The 18361-nt window shown below is 40.8% G+C and overlaps 1 protein-coding gene across 1 annotated transcript in view; it reads right to left on the minus strand.

Annotated features, from left to right (window-relative positions):
• The window catches only part of LOC306755627 (dolichyl-diphosphooligosaccharide--protein glycosyltransferase subunit STT3B-like), a 50771-nt gene that overhangs the window by 13031 nt on the left and 19379 nt on the right, over positions 1-18361 (minus strand). Inside the window, exons 2-5 of the mRNA XM_079240095.1 lie at positions 7412-7520; positions 6123-6410; positions 4143-4208; positions 1208-1307 (exon numbers count right to left, since the gene is read on the minus strand). Of these exons, the coding sequence (XP_079096221.1) occupies positions 1208-1307; positions 4143-4208; positions 6123-6410; positions 7412-7520 (563 nt within the window). The remainder of the gene's footprint in view (positions 1-1207; positions 1308-4142; positions 4209-6122; positions 6411-7411; positions 7521-18361) is intronic.

Consider the following 18361-nt stretch of genomic DNA (forward strand, 5'->3'; position numbering starts at 1 on the left):
GTTTGACTGCATGATCCCTCCAGGAAGATCTGCCTGATACTGGAGTCGTGGTGCACTTTTCCACTATAAAGAGGTACATGTACAAACATGGCCTTCATGGAAGAGTCATCAGAAGGAAACTTCTTTTACGTCCTTACCACAAAAATCTGCATTTGAAGTTTGCAAAGGAACATATAAACAAGTCTGGTGCATTTTGGAAACAAGTTCTGTGGATTGATGAGGTTAAAATTGAACTTTTTGGCCGGAATGAGCACAGGTACGTCTGGAGAAGAAAGGGCACAGAATTTAATAAAAGGATCCTCTATCTAACTGTTAAGCATGGGGGTGGATCAATCATGCTGTGGGGTTGTACTGCAGCCAGTGGCACAGGGAACGTCACGAGAAGAAGGAAAAATGGATTCAATGGGATTTGAGCAAATTTTGGATGCTAACCTAATGCCATCTGTGAAAAAGGTGCAGTTAAAGAGAGGATGGCGTCTACAAATGGATAATGATCCTAAAAACACCTCAAAATCCAGGGTGGATTACATCAAGAGGCATGAACTGAAGGTTTTGCCATGGCCTTCACAATCTCCTGACCTCAACATAATTGAAAGTCTATGGATAGACCTTAAAAGAGCAGTGCGTCACAGATGGCCCAGAAATCTCAAAGATCTGGAAGACTTTTGCAAGGAAGAATGGGTGAAGATACCTCAAACAAGATTTGAAAGACTATTGGCTGGCTATGAAAAGTGTTTACAAGCTGACATACTTGCCAAACGGGGGAATAGAAGGTACGAACTATGCAGGGTGCCCAAACTTTTGCAGAGGCCATTTTTTGTTTTCTGTTATTTTAAAAGTCAAAATGATGAAAATAAGATCTTCTTTTGACGTGTTATAAGAACGTCTAACCTGTAATTTGATGCCTTTTGGAGATGTTTCATCTTTTGCTAGCTTCTTTTTGGCACGTTAAAATAAATTTTTACCAGGGCCCAAACTTTGGAGCCCCACTGTATATACACACGTTGTCATAGCAACATGACGGAGTTACAGACTGTGGATTATATTGAATCCTGTGATTCCAACAAACCCAACTCTAACCTGATCCAACAGCATGTCAAGTTTTGCACAACGACCAACTTGATCAGACGTTCAAGCCTTTGAAACAAAATATTCTGACTGTCAAACACAGAGCTGAGGTCCAGGTTTCGCTTGTGTTGCTGCTCACCGATGTAGACTCTCTTACTGAAGCGCTGCATGAGCAGCAGGACAAATACGTGCAGAGGGATGAGGTTGATGATGAAGACGTAACCACCCCACGCCGACACCTGTGAAACAAAAAGAACTCAAGTCACGTAAAGCTTTGACAGAACATTCATTATGAACAATCAGTCACATCAATGTGTTCACCGTCATACAGTCAATCTAACATATCCGGGTTTCTGTTTCTTGTCATGGTGGGATTGTTATCTTGTAAAACTGTTTTAATGCTTCCCACTGCAGCAGATATCAGCGTTACAGTGTACATGTCCCTGTGAGCTGAATGGAGGCTGTTATTTACTGCACACACATCAGTGGGAGGATGTAAGGCTGTCCAGCCTACCTGCAGGCTGTAAAATCATTATGAGCTGCTCCTTTACACTTCTTTACATATTGTTATTGTCTCCTACACTCTCAGAAGCATGCAAAGAGTACACAACAAGACTACACAGCATGCAAACACTATCACCTCTTATTAACCACAATACTTACAATAACTTATCAATGTGGTATATGTTCTTCACATAAATGTTACAAGTGCAGAGGAAAACAGAGAAATGGAATATTCCAGTGTCCGTTGGTCATATTAAAGACGCATTACATAACTTTCTGATCATAAAACTTAAAAATGACTTGGTGACATCTATCATGTGCATTTCTAGAGCCGCTGCTGCCTAGCAACGTCCCGAGGCTGAGAAACCGACACTTTACAACTTTTACATCCGGGGCGCGGCGTGACGTTGCAGCGGTTTCGCTTCACGGGGTTAAAAGGAACTGGCTGTTTTAAACAACGCAACGTTGCTGATTCAGCAAAGAAACACAAGAAGACTTAAAGAGAGAAACACAAGAGTCATCGTAGGATTGTCTTTTGCTGGCTGGAGAGAGGGAACAGGTCAGGAAGCAAGAGGAATGCGTCGATGGCGGGCGTGAGACGGGAAAATGGTAAACATTCTGTAGTGTGTTATTAAACCTGCTCCTGCAGCGACACCAAGTAAACATCATATATAAGCTGTGTTTCACTTAATTTAGTTCAGTTATTTAGGTAATAAATAGTTCAGTTATTTAGGTATTAAATGGTTCAGTTATTTAGGGGGATTGTGTATGAATACATAGGCAGAATTACAGATAGGGACACTTCTTTTTGCTGCACATGCACAAAGGTGTGAATTCCTTTAAAACTGCAGGTGCACACAAGCACGTATTTATTTTCAAGCGCTACACTACAGTTTGAATGTGACTGTCAGAGAAAAAATATGTACAAGCTCTAGCTGGCTAATTGGCTGGCTCTCCAAAAGACCTTTGCCCTTTTGATAAAGTTTCAGCTGGATCAGTGACGACTCAGTGACCTGGGTCGCTGCTGCCGCTTGTGGCTGCATGAGCTTCAGTGGGTCAGTTTGTGACCCATATTTATCAAGCCTCAGTGTCAGTAGTAGGATTTAGGAGCCTAAGATCTGATTTACAACTCCAATGATAAAAATCTGGAACACTGTAAAATGTACATAAAACCAAATGCAATGATTTTCAAATCTCATAAATCCAAATTTAATCCTGATAGAACATAAACAACATATTAAACCCAAAATCTGCTACATTTTAATCATTTCCAGCAAAATATCAGATAATTTTGAATTTGATGGCAGCAACACAGCTGTAAAAGTTGGAACAGGAACATTTGACAACTAATTAGGATAATTACCAACAATTCAGTAACAGTATAAAAGGAGCATTTTAGAGAGGAAGAGCCTCTCAGGTGTAAAGATAGACATAATTTTAAGCCACCGTAAAAGGTGTTATTAACAAAATGTATCCTAAAAAGATTCAGAGAAAAATAGGGAATCTCTGTATGCATAGGACACAGTGGAAGATGAGAACAGGAAGTTGGTTATCTTGGGATCGTCAGGACTTACAGCACTAAAAAAAAACCAAAAAAAACCCAGTATTCTCTAATGGAAATCACTACACAGGTAGGAACGCTTCCAGAAATTACTGTATGAACACAGTTCACCCTGAAATCCACATATTTACAGACAGCTGTTAAAGGAGGAGCACAATGATAAGCATTACCCTGCAATTTCTATTACAAAAGTAGCTGCTATCAGAGTCACAAAGAGCTAATATTTTCCATTAAATGCTAAAATGTCCCAGTTTCACTTCTGATAAGTACTTTATGTTCCACTGGGGACAAAATATGGCATTATTATATTTGAACAATATTGCTTTTTTTTTATTTACATTTTAGACATTTTTCCCACTTTTATGGAGTTGGTTGTGCAATATTTGTATAAGTGCACTTTGTATCTGCAGAAATGACACTGCAAACAAGAATGCAAACTTTTGCTCCAATTCCGCTTGTAGTATGTTTGAAAATGTCGACTATTTTGGAATATGGAAATAATATAAACATGCAGTGTAACCAACGCCCCAGATCAGTCCAGCATAAATGTTCTACTTCCTGTTTGATCTTCCATGATGAGGTGTAAATGGTATATCCCGGCAACTCCTGTCGGAAGGATCTAAATGGTCCTCTTTGACAGTGTTATCACCTGCATGGATCCATAATGATAACAATACTAATAAAAAGTCAATTTTCCAATGCCTTTAAGATATATTGAAACAGAAGTTAAATATGGCAACAAATCAAAGTTGGCAAAACTACTTTGCTGGTAACTGGTTGAGCTCAGGGTGATTTTAATGGCAAGTAAAACTGATAATATGGAGCTTTTTGAACTTATTGGACAATTACAATTGGAGCTTATTACCCCAATTGTAAACTAACTATTGAGTGTATTACGAGAAACTTCTAAATCTAGGTAAATAACATTAAAGATGTGTGTTTTTCAGGAAGATTAGAACACCAAAATTACAATACACACAAACAAATCTGTGTGTGTGTCTATTCTCACCATGTAGAAATAGGAGAGGCAGCATCCGATGGTCCAAAAGATGGATCCCGTCTTCACTGATTTCACCTGCGATTGACACGTTACAGCATTAACAACCACACACACCCACACAGAGTCAATTCTGCATCCAAAGGTCCATTAAGCTGAGCTTCTTTGTGCAAAGGTTTTTCCTCTAGGACTGTGTTCTACAGGCTGCATACCCAACACCACTCTGAATTATTCATCATGTTTCCCCCTTTTAATGACAAAGCAGAACAGCATGTCCTACACTTTTCCCAGTCTAAGCTCAGAGCACTGCAGCGCCTAACAAGGGCATAAAAAGGCTAGCGAGGCCTGACTTCACAATTGTCCAGGCAGGAGCTACTGCAGCTGGTTGGAGGAATGGAGGTGATGAGCTGCTGAAAATGTGAGGCAGAGGAAAATGGTGTAGAGTTAATCATGGAGTAACAGAGTATTAGGGTCAGCTTCATCAAGTACTGCCTAAAACTGCATTCAACAACAGAGTAGATCTTTTTTTTTTTTTTCTCACCCCACCCGACTAAATGTTTTAAAATCCAAGTAACTTTCTGTGGTTTGGTTTTTTACTCCACAGAAGCAGCTCTATCAGAGCTTTGAGGTCAAGTTAATGTAAAAACAAGAAATTTTAAATGATTAATGACCTGGTATTGTGACAAGTCTAGTAGTTGTTTCTACCAATTCGTGCATTAGCCTTGTTCTATCTCAGCAAGTTTCTCTATTGTACTGTCCCATACGGAAACTTTGTTGGACAGGTAGTTGGTTGTGATAGGTTGCTAGCTTTGTAGATAGCTACAAACCCAACAAAGTTTGCAAACTGGACATAATAGCTAGACTTGTTCGCCATCATGTCCAGTTGGCTAGCTTTGTAGGATAGGTAGCTAGCTAAAATAGCAAACTAACTTTGTTGGATAGCTACCTAGCCAACAAAGCTGGCTAGCTAGACTTCAATTTAATTTTTACTGCTAAGCTAACTATGTTTGCTGGATAGGTAAGTTACCAACAAAGTAAGCTACCAAGACATTATATTTATCCAAGAAAATTAGCTAGCTATCTTGTCCAGTTAGCCAACTCTGCTGAGCAGTTAGCTTTTTAAGAGTTAGCTAGTCCGACGTGTTTTCATTACTACTTTTTATTGTTTGTACAACAGTAAAGTAGACAAGAACCGTAGAAAACTGAAAGGACAGAACGAGTCAATGGGTGCACAATTTGCCTGAGATAGCTGGCTAACTTCCAAATTAGCTAGACAGCTATCGACACACAAACCAAATGTAAAGAGTCAGTGTGAGAGGTCAAAATTTCTTTTGCCATCCCTTGTTTCTTCACGTTTTTTAAGAAAAACGGGGCTTTAGGCTTTATTTGTACAATCACGGTTCATCCCACAAGAAAAATGTGTGGGGCACGAGTGCCCTTATAATATACTGAAACAGCAAAAGGTAAATCTGTGGTGAACACTAACTTTTTTTTCTTGAAAATGATCTCACGGTGTTGGAAAGTCTAATGTGTAATTAGTCTGATGTGTTGATTGATCTATTGTTCCAATAATGAAACTAATCGAGGTTTCTTCTGGGGTTTTTCTCAAGTCAAAAAAAAGAGAGAGAGAACGAACTGAGGATTTTCCACTAAGAAAAGTGGCTTTCAGTCCTTTGGTTGGGATTAAAACATGCTAGTTTGCAGTAATGCCCTCATTAAAAGGTTTGCAAATCAATTTACTTTGCAAATCTAAAGTTATTGGGTGATAAAGTGTGGCTGCTTTCTTGTTTTATAATATAAATGCTAAGAAACAAGTAAGTTGAGCTAATTATAAGCTGGGCTGATGTTTTCATTAGGATGTCCTAGAACCCTTTCCTGTTCAGACAACTCAGAGTTTCCTGCAAAGTGGCGTTGATTGATGCAGAAACTAAAATCAGTTTAAAGCAGGCATATAACAGGGATAAAAATGTGAAAGTATTGTAAAAAATCTACCCAGAGGTAGTAAGTGAACTGCAGGGCAAAGATGGCAATCCCCTCATTGTCAAAAGAGCCAGCAACGGAGCGGGAGATGTAGCCTGGGACAATTGCGATGAAGCAGGCTGCCAGCAGCCCTGCGCCCTGATTCCACAGCTCCCTTGTCAGCAGAAAGGTGGAGATGGAGGTCAGGCCACTGAACACCGGAGCCAGGAACACACACACATCCCGGATGTGGACAGTAACGTGCAGCAGGTTCAGAACATAGTGGATGAGGCCTGCAGTCACCATTAGGCCAGGGTACACCTGTTAGAGGAAAAAGTGAGAATAAAACCATTTTTGTCAAAGTTTATTCAAAGTGTAAAGCCTAATCAGCTAAAAGAGGCTAATATCTCCTCAAGTCAAAATTCTGCTTTATACATTTTACCGCTCTTATTACACCAGAAACCATACTCAAAGATAGACAGAGGAGAAGAGAAGTTCACTGAAATGAGTTGTAGAGTAATGATGTTGTGAAAATGACAATCACAATCACATTTTTGCGCAAGTACAATCTTCATTTCATTAAGTATGGCCTCGTAAACAGTGGTAATGAGACGAAAGGAAGAGTTTTATTCTTCTTTTTGGAGATTGTTAAACAAATAACTGACACATTACTGCCACAAAGTGGAGGGAAGCTGTATTGTAACTGAACTTCTTATGGTTGTGTGTGGATTTGGTTGAACTATTGAATACAAACTAAACCAAGATCAGTTCTACGAAGTGTTAGCATTTAAAAGGATCCGGGGCCACTTTGTAGTAGAAACGTTGGGCCCTGAGGTCAAAAAGGTTAAGAACCCCTTGTGTAAATGACAAGTAAAATATCTGACAACTCTGTAACAAACAGACAAGCTGCAGTTTTTCTGTAGCACCAACTGCTGAAAATCTGCATATTTAGGTCCCAGGTGTTGTGTTGCCATCAATGCCATACCCAAGAGGAGCTAATAAGACCTCCATGTATCCCAGAGTCCTTTAATTCAGCCTCCTATCATCTTATTATTTTAATTCAACCTTTATTTATCCAGATAGTTTAATTGAGGCATGCAGTCTCATTTACAAGAGAGACCTGTTTTGGACTCAATTTAAGCACTTTGCACCTAAAACCCTGACGTTAGTGTGCTTTTCCAGCAGTGTAACGGTGCCAGTCATGGTAGTGACACAGTCATTAAATAAACCCTGCGTATTAAGAAAGGCAGCGGCACACAGAGCCTTTGTCATCTGCAAACACAACCAACTCACTCCGCAATCAGTTAAGTTTTAATACTTACTGTGCCACCAACTATCCTCCCCAGAGGATACCAGGCTCTTTCATCAAACCAGTTGAGGAAATCGTAGAAGCCATTGGAGGCGAGATGGTGAGTTGACCTGTAATTAAACCTGCAACACACCAAGACAGAGAGCAAGCTGTTAAAGACAATGCACCTTGAATGGATCAGTTAAAAGCTCATGCAACATGTGACGTTAGCTTTGCCCGTGCTCAGAGAACAGCTCATACTGTTGTGGGTTAATTTCTCAGCTAGGAGTGAAATTTACTGCTTTGTAAGGGATCATCTTTATACAGAAAATCAAATCACTTGAGAGGAAATGTGGAATTCTAACTCTTATTAGGGGCAGCATGTGCAACTAAATCAATAAACCAATTGAAAGATGTTATTGCTAAGTTTTACTTCTATATTCCTACTTTATTCCACGAGTGGGTTCAAAGAGATTCTTGTATTGTCTTGTCTCATTCTTCAGACCACCTCCCACCCACCTCATGGGATTTCGGAGTAAAAATCATCTCTCGGCATCTTCAGGCTCTCTGCTCCTCATTAATCATAAGAAATGCTCCAGTCTCAGCCAACAACGCACAAATATTCCCAAATTGTGAGTTATTTCTAATAACTGGGAGAAGCTTCTGTTAAAGCCTGCAGACACTAAGAGTCAACCCACACAGGTCCAATGATGGCATTGCTAAACTACATAGTTCTGTTGTTCTGTCATATGTGTTTTATTAAATTTATGAGCAAAAAAAAAAAAAAAAAAAGGAAACAAGGAATGAGGCACAGTAATTGACACATTTTCCAAAAGAAACCCAAGTCAGAGGAGCAAAGAACTAAATGGAGATAACATGTTTTATCAAACTTCTAATCGTTCTTAAAAACAAATTACAGCATGAATTCTTGAAGTCAGTCAACTTAGGGCTAAATTTGCCATTTAAATGTTGTCGTCATATATAATCACATAAAACAAACAAGCTGGATATCATCAGAACCACAGCAATCAATGATTCAGTGTGTCCTGCTAATGCGTATTGACCATTTTCCATCCTGCTCTCTAAATAATCAGCACTGGCAACCGAAGATCCATATGAAACACTTGTGAAGAGTGAAAACTGTAATAGAGCTGGGCATGTAGCCATCAACATGCAGGAGCTATCTCAGCCCACACAATCCACATTTTCTCTCTGAATTTAAATGAAAGGGAGAAAAAAAACAAACAAGTTACAGAACCAGGAAGGAGAAAACAAAGATTACTTTTTCCCACCACAAACACGTCTACTGATACTCATCATAAACCAGCATTCAGGTCTTGATCCTTTTCTACCTAGTTGTTTACAGATGCTGAGACTTGATTTCAACTATCCAAGAAAGAAAAAAGCTCCTTGTCTATAAAAAGACAAAGTCCTGCTGTTGTGCTACACTGATGCACAAAGACTAGTCTGCCTGCCCCCCGAGCTTTTCCACAAGCACTAATCTTTAAAATAAACTGTTCCTCCATGAAAAATGGGAATGTGATGGAGGGACAGAGACATTTATATTCTTCATCCAGCTCTGAGTGAAGAGTTTTTAATGCTCAACAACACAACTCTAGAGTTGAGCTGATACCAACATTGGAAATACTCACTAAAACTAACGGGATTGAGATCACAAGTATTTCTCTCTAAATACCATCTGATGCCATGAAAACAGGATTATAGATCACAGATTTAGACAGATTCCTGAACAATATTTGAAGGAAATGTTCTTTTGTGTATTTAGAAAAAGTTTTAGACCTTTGAGTGCAGCTCACGAGAGGAACAAACACCAAAGTGTTGCGTTTCTGCTGTGGTTCAGTGTAAGTTAGGCCACTGAATGATAGTAATAATATCAGACATCACTCTACTATAAATATAATTTACTTAAATCATGAATTTAATAAACCTTTTAATGAAATAGCACATGTTGGCTCAGTAATGATCGGCAGATGAACCCCAGGCACTGGAGTTGGGATCATACAGAACATCCGTGACCAGTTCAGTCAACTGGTTGTAAAAATACGGGAAAACAGAGGAAATGTGCTCGGAACAAGGAAGACAAATAAACCACTGGGTTGTTTGACAGCAAAGATTTTGTTCGTTGTTTTTTGTTTCCCCTCTAAAGGGAGCCAATGGGCTACTAAAGCTTTCAGCCAGACAGCACTCTGACAAACCACTCAACACCCACTCCCCCTTGGATTGACTCTCTTCTCTGCCTGGATGTCAGATGAAGAACAATCCCGTCCCTGCCCGGAAATCCAGACTCTTCAAGACAGACAAGTGTCACCAGGACACTTCTGAGTCACCAAAACTCCAACTTTTAGTTATAAAACCTTATGATGCAGCAAATACAGCGTCCTGTCCTGGTGAGGAGATTAAAATAAAACTGAACTTCTACGCCCTCGCCCCAGTTTTTCCATGTTCTGTAGCTTACACAGGAGTGTGAGGGAAGTTTTAGAACAGCTGAAACTGGGGGAACCAGTCAAGTGCGAGCCTATTGGACTGTTAGCCTAATCAAAGTTTGCCGTGATAAATGAAACCTGGGGTTAGGGCGGGACTCTGCCTGTTGCTTGCCGATAATGTCCTGCTCACACAAGATGCACTCCTGTACCTGTTAGACAATCCAATAAAAAACAAATAAAATGTATGACGCTGCCACTGGCTGGACAAACTCAGCATCACTCACAACGGAGTTCATACGGCAGGCAAAGGATCAATCTTCAAGTCCACCAAGAAAACAAACTTTTTCTGCTTTAATTCATTTCTGGAAAGATGAATTCAGGGCCTGAGATGTGGTCCAACCTCCTCCTGCACATCCAGCACAAAGTTTTCAGAAAAAAAGTAATCACAATGCTGAGAGGATATTCTTCCAAACACGATTATGACCCTAAATTTCTCCACTTCAGTCGAAAATGAAGAACAGGAGCTGATGCTGTTACTGTCCTGCAATCGGCATCGGATCCTGGGAGTCTCTGATTGATCAGATTTCTATCAGAACGTCAAATTCTTCCTTGTCTGACTGCGAGACACTTATCGTTCTCCATGTAGATATGTTTTGATCAGGTTTATCCACGATGCCAGGAGTTAAACCAACATCTGCTTCCTGCGTTTGGTTCAGCTGAAACAGACCAAGTCCTGCGACTGAATCTGATAACATGATGAACTGTACATGACCAGACTTGTAAAGTATTTGCAATTTGACATTTAGGAATATTTCTCTTGAGGTATTCCACAGCAGAGCATCTGCCTTCACGGGACATAGATAATCATGTTATAAACCTGAGATCAATAAATTTAATTACTGACTGGGTGTTCATCCAGCTGAATCACTTCTCATCTGATTCCATCTGCAGCCGTTTGTTGCCCTTATTCTGACACGCATCACATTTTGCACAAGACTCGTTTTCTGCTTAAAACTGTAAAGATTTATTAGTTCAGACATCTGCAGTACATTGGTTCTGTTGTGAATAAAACAGGTAAAATTCAGATTTCTCACCTGTTAAGACCAGATTGCTGATTTTCTAAAAACATTAATGCATAAACAACTAAATTTATACTCTATATTTAAAAGAAGTGTTTTGTCACAGCTGTGAACATAATCCACCAACTCACACAAACATATCTTTTAATGGCCTAAAATGATACAGATAAATAGACTTATCAGAACATTTTGTGTGACAACATATCGATATTTAAAAGGACTTTATCTTTTATAAATAACAGAGTTACTAAAGAGGCAGATTTTCATTTCTTTATTCATTTTGTACATAAAGTGTTTTTATTTATTTATTCTGGAATGAAATTAGATCACCTGCAGTATGTTGGCATCAAGCATGGAGCAGCTTTGAGCGCCGTTAAATTCTAGTGAATAATAATTCCAAAATATCACCTTCCTAAAGTATCTTAATATATTGTAATATTTCGTATTGCTGCCTCTGTATTGTGGTACGTATCGCACACATCCCTATTATCCTGGGGGTTTGATAACCACTGTAACACCAGTATAGTTTGCAGCAAAGTTCTGAATCAAATATGAACATGTTTGGGGAGTGCAGCATCACTACATCTACACAGATCACCATGACAACATGAACCAGCCCGATAATTATAAAGATCAATACTGTGATGCTAATATCTGCGGTTTCATAAAGTCCTTCAGTTCCCTGCATGGCGCTCATGTCTGACAGGAACTGGAGTTTCCTTTAGAAATGTCTGAAATGCTGCAGTGCAGTGGTGAGGCCGGAGGTGGATCCAGGTTAAAGTCAAATATGTGGCGCTTTGAGCACAGCAAAATAACACACACTGTGATACATGTCAGAGCCACACTGCAGATGATGCTCCTTCTCGACATTTTTGAGTTTTTGTTCATACGATGGGGACAGAAAGACGTCCAAAAAGATCTCGCCACTCTGCTTCCTCATCTGCTAACAAGCGCTGCATGCTCCGTGGCATTTTTAAACATGGCGGGTAGCCAAAGATCAGCTGAAGGGAAAGCAGTGTCCCGTTTTAATCATCTGTGCTGCTTCACTTTGCAAGGACGGGCAGGGCAGCAGCTGTCGGCGCAGGGTTACCCTGCTCCCTGCAGTTCTCAGACGGGGTGTGTGGGTTGGGGTGTGTGTGTGTGTGTTGGGGGGACGACTCAAAACACACACTGGAAAAAAACTGTGGAGATGACAGGAGATGACTTCAAAGAGAATAACGCACATCTGTACTCTTCTAATACACATGTGAAGATGTGCACACACACACACACACACACCTGAAGAGTGTGAAAACACAAGCTGACATGCAGGTAAAGATATTTATTCAGAAAGGTCCCAAAAGAAAATAGAGAGATGAAGACTGAGATGCAGGAACAAAGACAGCGGAGACAGCATGCAGCATACTAACCACAGAGCTAACCCAGAATATCTGGTTCCCATTAGAAACTGTTTCCACTCACATTCAGCTTCACACACACACACACATCATCTACACACTCAGACCATCTCATCCCTCGGTCTTTATTTCACTGCTGTTGTGCTGAGTGAACAACGGGGCGGGGGGGGGGGGGGGGGGGGGGGGGTGTGGATACGATGTGTTTTAAGACTTTTCAGACCGTGTGATTCAACAGCAACACAAACTTCTGAACTCTACAGACGCTCAATCTTCCAGGTGTGAACCGAAGCGGGAAATGCTGATCATCTCCTGACGTATGAAAAGATTTGGTTCCTTCTGCAGGAAGAACCAATCATTCAGGGAAAATACATCTTTTAACAAAGTTACACAATTTTTTAAATAATTTCAGTAGTTAATCTGCGACTAGTTACAACCACACAGAGACCTGTAAACACCTCATGAAACCTCTCACTATAAAAGCAAAGGAAGGAGTGTTTGCTGGATTATTTCTCTGTTGTTACGATGTTTGTCTTGGTAAGAAATAATACTCTGCTAGGAAGCCTCTTCCTTTTCCTCTTAAAAAGGAGCTGCATGTTTCTGTGGAGTTTGGGGACAATGTTTGGATACATCCGCATAAGAATGAGTTAAAAATGAAGAACACTCTGGAAACTGCTAGAAAACTGGCAGAGCAGTGAGGTTTTTATTTAACACGGTGGGAAAGATTGTTTTGTTTTTTAAACAGCTGCTTAATGATTTTCCATCAGCGACGTGGCCTCTGAGAAGGCAGCGGGGAAATGAACTGGAGCGCACCGAGGTCGAGCCAGAACGCACCGCTTTCATTAGACACGCACAATTTACTGAATCTTAGTCTCAGTTATGATTTTTACAATTAGAGATTGTCTCAATATCTGAACGGCAAAACAGAGAGAAATCCAGTCTGCGTGAATCGCCTGAAGACCCAGAAGATGCACCGACGTAACGTGTCGTAACACCTGACAGAATCCTCTCTGAAACAGCGCCGTTATTTCTGGAACACGCTTGTATGTAGTCAGTAAACAACTGGAACACAAAACGGACATTAGAAACAGAAACGTGAACCAGTTGTTGACAGGAAATAAACTGAAAGGGACTCAGCTGACCGGCTTTAACCTCCGACCTCTCCCCGGTCCACACACACCTGTCAGGTGGAGGATGGTCTGTTAGGAATTGAACTTATAAGAAATGTTCGCTGTTTTCTGCTGGAACCATCACAATATGTGTTCAAATTGTCCCTTTATGTCAAAAACCCTGCAGAAAACCCTAAAAAGTCATTTGAGTCTGCAGCCTATTTCACGCTCTGATTCCATCAAGTCCATCACAGACAATAAAGGGGAAAGAAGTAAACCTTTGAGGAGGAGCATACTTTAGTTAATGTTCCCCACAGATCTCGTCAGGTTAGACCCGTTTTATCAGCTCGCTGTTGTTCCAGCTCATGGACATTTCTTTCATGGACAAGTCTTTAAGCGTCTCCAAAGGTCTGATGGTGACAGTAAACATTGCAGGCATCTGTGTGTGTCTGCTGAGACTGTGTGTGTGTGTGCGTCATCGGGTGGAACTCTGCTGTGTGTAGGATCATGCAGCAGAATATGGAGTGCTGTGGTGTAAATACAATAAATGACTTCAGACGGTTTATTTTGTACTACAAGGACAAAGTTTGAACCTGTTGTCGAGGAAACGTGACCTTCAGGCTTCAGTCTTTTGCCACAGGTTGCATCTTGAAGCCAAACTTTGTACCATGTGATAATCCTCCATCTCGTACACAAAATAGATTTCCACATGAACACAGAACCGACGCTCCAACTTAAATTGTGATGTTAGTAAGAAAAGATGCAATTAGATTTTTCTCCCCATGTAGTTCAGGCCGACTGCAGATAAATCTTTAAGATGGATCAAAAACACAGCATGAGGTCATAAATAATCTCCGTAACTTCTGATCAGGAGACGTTTGTGTTCAACAGAGGCAAACTGTTCTACATTCACATAGACATACTGAATTATCACACAGAGGCGGCAGAAAAGAGACATGTAATAATCCTCATGACCTTCTGAAGAAAACAAATCATTCTGATTTGACAGCACACACATTAACCTAAACGCCACAATCATCACACCCACCTGCAACACTGAAGCGATTAGATGTCTCAGTGTAAACTCTTCAGGGAAAATAAGTGACTTCTGAACAAAGAAAATGTCCGGTTTTACTATTCTACAGTCATTTAGCAGACGCTTTTATCCAAAGTGACTTACATGTTTCCTGTTCATTCACGCTGCTGAGTAAAACCCCATCAGCTGCCAGACTCCAAACCAGTCATTACTCACTCAGCAGGTCAGGAGAAGTTTACAAACATCTTATTTTCATCCAGTTAAGACTAAAATATTCATTTAATGAAAGTCTTTAAAGCCACTTTTACTGTGTTTATTAGAAAAACAAACGCTTGTAATCAGCTCATGATGATAATAAAATCATACTGGTCATTTAATAAGATTAATTTAACTCTAGACTGGGATTCATAAATATGTTTAGAACTAGTTTGAGTATTTGAAGGAGAAGACTGAATGAACTTCTTTCATATCTTTCCTGTGGGCTGATAATACAGTAGATGTGTATTTAAACCGTGAAAATGGCTCCATAATCACAGAGTCACTGACATGTGTTCAGTTCACATCTTCATTCCAGACATTTTCCTCTTAGATCACTTCACTTAAAAGTTGTCAAAGTATCAAAGACTGATTAGATATGATCAAGACGGCGCGCTGAAGTTCAAACTGGAGGATTGAAGCGACTCTGAACGCAGCGTGTTGTTGGTCTGAGTTTTTTATAAACTGCTAATCTACTGGGATTTTCACACACAACAATCTGTAGAGTTTACAGAGATGATCTGAAGAAGAGAAAACATCCAGCGAGCAGCAGTTGTCTGGTCTGATGAGTCTCCAGTTCAGCTCCACATTCACATGGTAGGATCAGAACCTGCTGGAAACATCATGGATCCATCCTGCTTTGCACGTCCCACTTTGGTCTCCTTAGTACCAACATGACCTGGTTTAACCAGCACAGCCTACCTGAGTCCTGCTGCTGACCATGTCCATCCCTTTCTGAGCACAGTGTAGCATCTTCTGATGGAAACTTCCAGCAGGATGATGCACCATGTCACAAAGCTCACATCATCTCCACCATGACAAGAAAGCCGACAAATCTGCAACAACTATGTGATGCTTCATGTCAATATGGAGCTAAATCTCTGAGGAAACCTTGTTTATTACGACACCAAAAATAAAGGCAGTTCTGGAGGAAAAGGAGTCCAACCTGGTACCAGCCAGTTGGGCAGTGACTGTATAATTTTAGTATTTACGCTTGAGTGTGGGCATTTGAATGACAGGTGAGCATTACTTTTAACGTGATGAGTAACAGCAGAATCTCACAGACAGTAAAATAAGCTCACATTTCCCTGCTGGTGCAGGAGTCCTCACTGGTTTTCTTGTTCTTCCCTTCTCACCAGAAGACTTTGGAACTGGGCCCATTCCCTTCCTCTCTTTCCACACACCAGCTTCCCGTTTCACCAACACGGAGCAGATCGGCGTCTCTGCAGCCTTCTCCCTCCCTGAAGAGATGGGTTGCTACTAAAGGGTTCTGGTTCCACAGAAAGAGCAGCAATTCAAAACTGAAAAAAGCTTTTCTCTGGAGGATAGAAGCAATAATGGTGGACCATCAGCCAGACTTTCTGACTGGTTGCTCCACTTTCAACTTCCATGTGCAGATCGTATCATTTTCTGACCAGCCTGTGCTCATCATGTTCAAATCAAGTGAATTTAGACGACATTAATCTACCACAGATACACACTGATGTCTAAACTGTGTGGTTGTGAGGAAAATGCAAAACAAACAAATACAAAAACCTACGACGGTTGCCAGGTAACAGTGAACATCATGTAAGAAAATCCGTGACAATGTTGCACAAAGCCACAGATGTTCGTTCTGCAGCCGATGTGAAGTAAAAAACGAAAAGGTCAACTGGAACATGTGTGCACGTGGTTCTTTTTCAACATTTGTTTCAGTACCTCACGATTTTTCTGCTACACCAGTCCTACCTGGCAGACAGAGGTCACGTCTGCTCCAGAGGGGAGGAGACGGTGTGAGCACATAACAGCTGTACTACCTTCTCTTCACTGGCTGCCTGTCTCATTTAGAATAGCTTTTAAAGTTTTACTTTTGGTTTTTAAATGTCTAAATTGTCTGGCTCCTTCGTACCTTTCGGAGCTTCTGCACCGTCCTGTCAGAGCTCTGAGATCCGAAGACCAGATGCTCTTATCGGTCCCTAAGACTCGACTCGTGGAGACAGAGCCCCGAATTATGGAATGATCCCCCTCTTTCTGTGAAGTCTGCTATCACTCAGTTTTGTTTTAGTCTCTTTTAAAAACTCATCTCTTTAAATTGGCTTTTAACTCCGGAGAGCAGGACTACTACGCCCCCCCACCCCCCACTTTTTTTTTTTGTCATACATTGTCTATTTAACTGCTTTTGATGTTTATTTATTTTAACCTGTTCAGCACTTTGGATATCTTGTGGTTAATGAAGGTGCTCTACGAATAAAGTTTTGATTGATTGATTGATTTGAGCCTCCTCCTCCCCCATAAGAGCCTGACGTGAACGTCACTCTCCAGTCTAACACGTCTTCTCGGTCCCAGAAGCAACCTCTCAGACTGCAAGAGCTGTTAGCGGGCTAGCATCCCCGTTCACGTCAATGTGCACAGGGGCACTACAACCAATCAGCGACGGTTTCATTGTTTAAGTCAAGCATTAATTTTTCTGGATCGGTCTCGAGATCTGACATCAAATGATGACATTCACCAGGATGTTGAATTGTTTTTAAAGCAGAATGAACTCCGGGTTGTTTTTTTTCTTCTGTGGAATGAACATAAAGACATGTATTCTGTCGTTTGAGGAAAATGTCCTGACTCCTCATGCTTTGAGCTTTATCTGTCACTACTGCAATAAAAATTCCAAAATTCCCTCCAATTAGGGTGACCAGATCTTTTCTCACCAAATGTGGGACAAGGGTTAGGGTTTTTAAAAAAATAAACTTTCTATTCTGCTCTTTGGTAATAAAATTACTATCCAAACATAACAAATCTGTGATTATACAGCCTCCCTCTGAGTAGCGCGCTTTTTGTGACTGATTTTTTGTTCCATTTCACATCATATTCCTCGCCGTGTGACACGGAAAAATGACTGACAAATATCACAAAATACCCTCCCAGTCTCCTGGAACAGGTTTAACCCCGGAATATCTGCTTTCCCAGTCTTTGTTGTAACAACTCTTTCTTTTCTCCTTCGCTGCGGTCGTCTCCATGTCCTCCATGATCGATCTGGGTATTTATTTATTTATTTTCGTTAGTGGCTGCACCGGTGCATCCTAGATGTGCATTAACTCCTAGTTTGATTGACATGAGTGTAACTCAAATCAGCAGGCGGTGTGATGTGACAGCCGTCAAATATGTTGCCACACACAATTAGTAAAAGCCAGTTTTGGGTTTTTTTCTTCACAAAAGTGAAGCCTGGTCGTAACATCGTGGGACAGCGCCATGTTTTGTGGGACGTGTGAAAAGTGATAGAAATGCGGAACTATCCCGCACAAAGCGTGACATCTGGCTACTCTACCTCCAATACCACAACTAATCAAATTTCTTGGAGACAACTAATCCGGGAGTGTGATCTCCCTCACACACGGGTGAGGCCCAACACACGTATTACCTGAGTTGCAATGAATTTCACCCGTCGCAGTCGTCTGTCGCCCCCGTGTGTCGAACCCATTACAAAGAAAACTGAATTAAAAAAATAGTGTCGATGCTGACATAGCTTCCATCAAATCAATGAAAACGACTTCCATCATGTCCCACAGCAGCACCTGCAGGTGCAGACTGGATTGAAAAAGCAGCACATAAACATTTATAGTGAGTAAAGCGACTGCAGTCTGCCGGTGTGAGGCCCAGAGATTCATTTCCTAAATTAGAGGTCAGCAAGTCATTT

This window comes from Telmatherina bonti, assembly GCF_933228915.1.
Source record: "Telmatherina bonti genome assembly, chromosome: 5".
NCBI classification, from domain to species: domain Eukaryota; kingdom Metazoa; phylum Chordata; class Actinopteri; order Atheriniformes; family Telmatherinidae; genus Telmatherina; species Telmatherina bonti.